This window comes from Cystoisospora suis (genome assembly GCF_002600585.1).
Source record: "Cystoisospora suis strain Wien I chromosome Unknown contig_632, whole genome shotgun sequence".
Lineage (NCBI taxonomy): Eukaryota > Apicomplexa > Conoidasida > Eucoccidiorida > Sarcocystidae > Cystoisospora > Cystoisospora suis.
The window spans coordinates 4,086-6,213 of NW_027153433.1; the positions used below are offsets into that span (position 1 = coordinate 4,086).

Here is a 2,128-nt window from a genome sequence, read left to right on the forward strand (position 1 = left end):
GATTAAAGATAGATAGAGAGTTGTTTAGAGAAGACGAGAGCGAGCCCATGACGTCTGAGATATCCCACCTCCACACATATATATCAAGATGGAGATTCACCCCCCCCATCTGGCTTTCTGCATGCAATACATATAGAGAATTTTTCTTTTTCTTTCATCGAATATGAGGAATAGAACACCTACTACATCTTTACCTTCTCTTTAGACCTCCCAAAAGATAGTAACAAATCCCCGTGTCTCTTCTTCTTCTTCTTCTTCTCTCTCTCTCTCTTCTTGGTCTCACCTCCATCCGGAGTGATCTTGGCGAGGACCTGCCGATCAGCGGAGCAAGACACGCCTATGCCTAGTGGACAAGAAGCTCCGTGTCTAGGTAGCCGGACAACCCTCACATCATGACAGAAATACTTCCCTCCAAACTGCGCGCCTATGCCTAGCTCCCTCGTCATTTTGAGGACCTTCTCTTCCCAGTCTAAGTCACGAAAAGCGTAGCAGTCGACGTTGTCTCCATGAGTTGGAAGGCCATCGAGATAGCGACAAGAAGCGAGCTTAACGGTCTTTAAGGTCTGTTCAGCTGACAGACCTCCTATTACAATGGCGAGGTGATAAGGCGGACATGCAGACGTGCCAATGGTCTTGATGTTCTTCTCCAAAAAAGAATATAAAGCCGTCGGATTCAGTAAAGCCTGGAAAAGAGAAACGAAAGAAAGAAAGATAGAGGGGAAGAATGAAAAAGGAAGAAAGAAAGAGTCAAGAAAGGAAGAAAGACAGATTTTGCCGAGGTGTATGTACACCACAACAACACCTCGTCATCATCCCCACGACTAGATTTTCTTCCTATCCAGAAGTAAAGATGTCTTGAGAAAGAGGGAGAGGAGAGAGAGAAATGAAGAAGAAGAAAAAGAAGAAATCCTCCGAAATAAGGATAGAATGGAGTAAAGAAAGAAAGAAAGAAGATGAAATCTTCTCTTCCTGAGAAGAAAAGAAGGAAGGAAAGAATGAGCTGTCATAGAATGATACACTACGTCTATCTATCTCCATCTATCTCTCTGTCTCTACTCTACGGAAACATCCTTCTCTCTCGCCTACTTGTTTCTTTCATTCTCTCTTATCTCTTTCTGGTCTTTCTCAGTTCGTCCTTTCTCTTTCTTTCTTTCATTCATTCCTTTACTGTACCTTAGTTTGCTGGTAGAAGAAAGTTTTATTTGCACTTCCTCCTCCTTTAGCAATGAAGAGAAGTTCATAGCACTGAGACTTCTCTGGGGAAGAAGAAGAAAGAATATCCACCTGCGCAGGCAAATTCGTCTTTGTATTCGCCTCTGTAAACATATCCTTTGGAGCCACCTACACAAAGAAAGAAAGAAAGAGAAGAAGGATAAAGATAGATAGATAGATTAAAGATAGATAGATAGATAGATTAAAGATAGATAGATAGATAGATTAAAGATAGATTAAAGATAGATTGAAGATAGATAGGTCAAAGATAAATAGGAGAAAGAAAGAGAGAGTTGGAGAGAGTACCTGGCTGTATCGTAGGTTATTTCGGGTGTATGCATCGTATACACCTTTGAAGATTGCTTTCTCGTCATCTCCTTTCGTTAAGACGTTGGAGCCCTTCTTTCCTAGCACAATGGCTGTCCCTGTATCTTGACACCCTGGATAGACTCTAAAGAAAAAAAGAAACAAAGAGGTAAAAAGAAAGAAAGAAAGAAAGAAATCTCCTTTTCTCTCAGAGTTAACGAGAAGAGAGTGTATTCCTATGTAAGAAGCTGATATGTATTTAGGTACATACGTTCCCCTATCCAAAGTTGTCGAGTATCTACGGTGTATGTACACATGTGCATACACAGAAAGAGATATGGACGTAGGGATAAAAACATGCTCTATCTATACCATACATACATGTATAGCGTATGTAAACTTATATACAGATATACATATATAAAGAGATAGCATCTAGATGGATATACGACGAATGGCGTAGGTATGTGTTGAGAGATGAATGGAGAGGCGGTCTCTTTCTTCACTCTCCTATCCACATCGGATATTTTCACACATGCATGTACCTCTCATGTCTCCTGTGCATGTGTCTCTCTCTTTCTCTCCACATACACTACAGGCTATAATCTAT

The 2,128-nt window shown here is 40.8% G+C and overlaps 1 protein-coding gene across 1 annotated transcript in view; it reads right to left on the bottom strand.

Moving 5' to 3' along the window:
• Positions 1-2,128, bottom strand: part of CSUI_001565 (fumarate hydratase) — an 8,577-nt gene that overhangs the window by 3,706 nt on the left and 2,743 nt on the right. The window contains exons 3-5 of the mRNA XM_068061770.1: positions 1,519-1,663; positions 1,174-1,341; positions 284-683 (exon numbers count right to left, since the gene is read on the bottom strand). Coding sequence (XP_067926253.1) covers positions 284-683; positions 1,174-1,341; positions 1,519-1,663 — 713 coding nt within the window. The remainder of the gene's footprint in view (positions 1-283; positions 684-1,173; positions 1,342-1,518; positions 1,664-2,128) is intronic.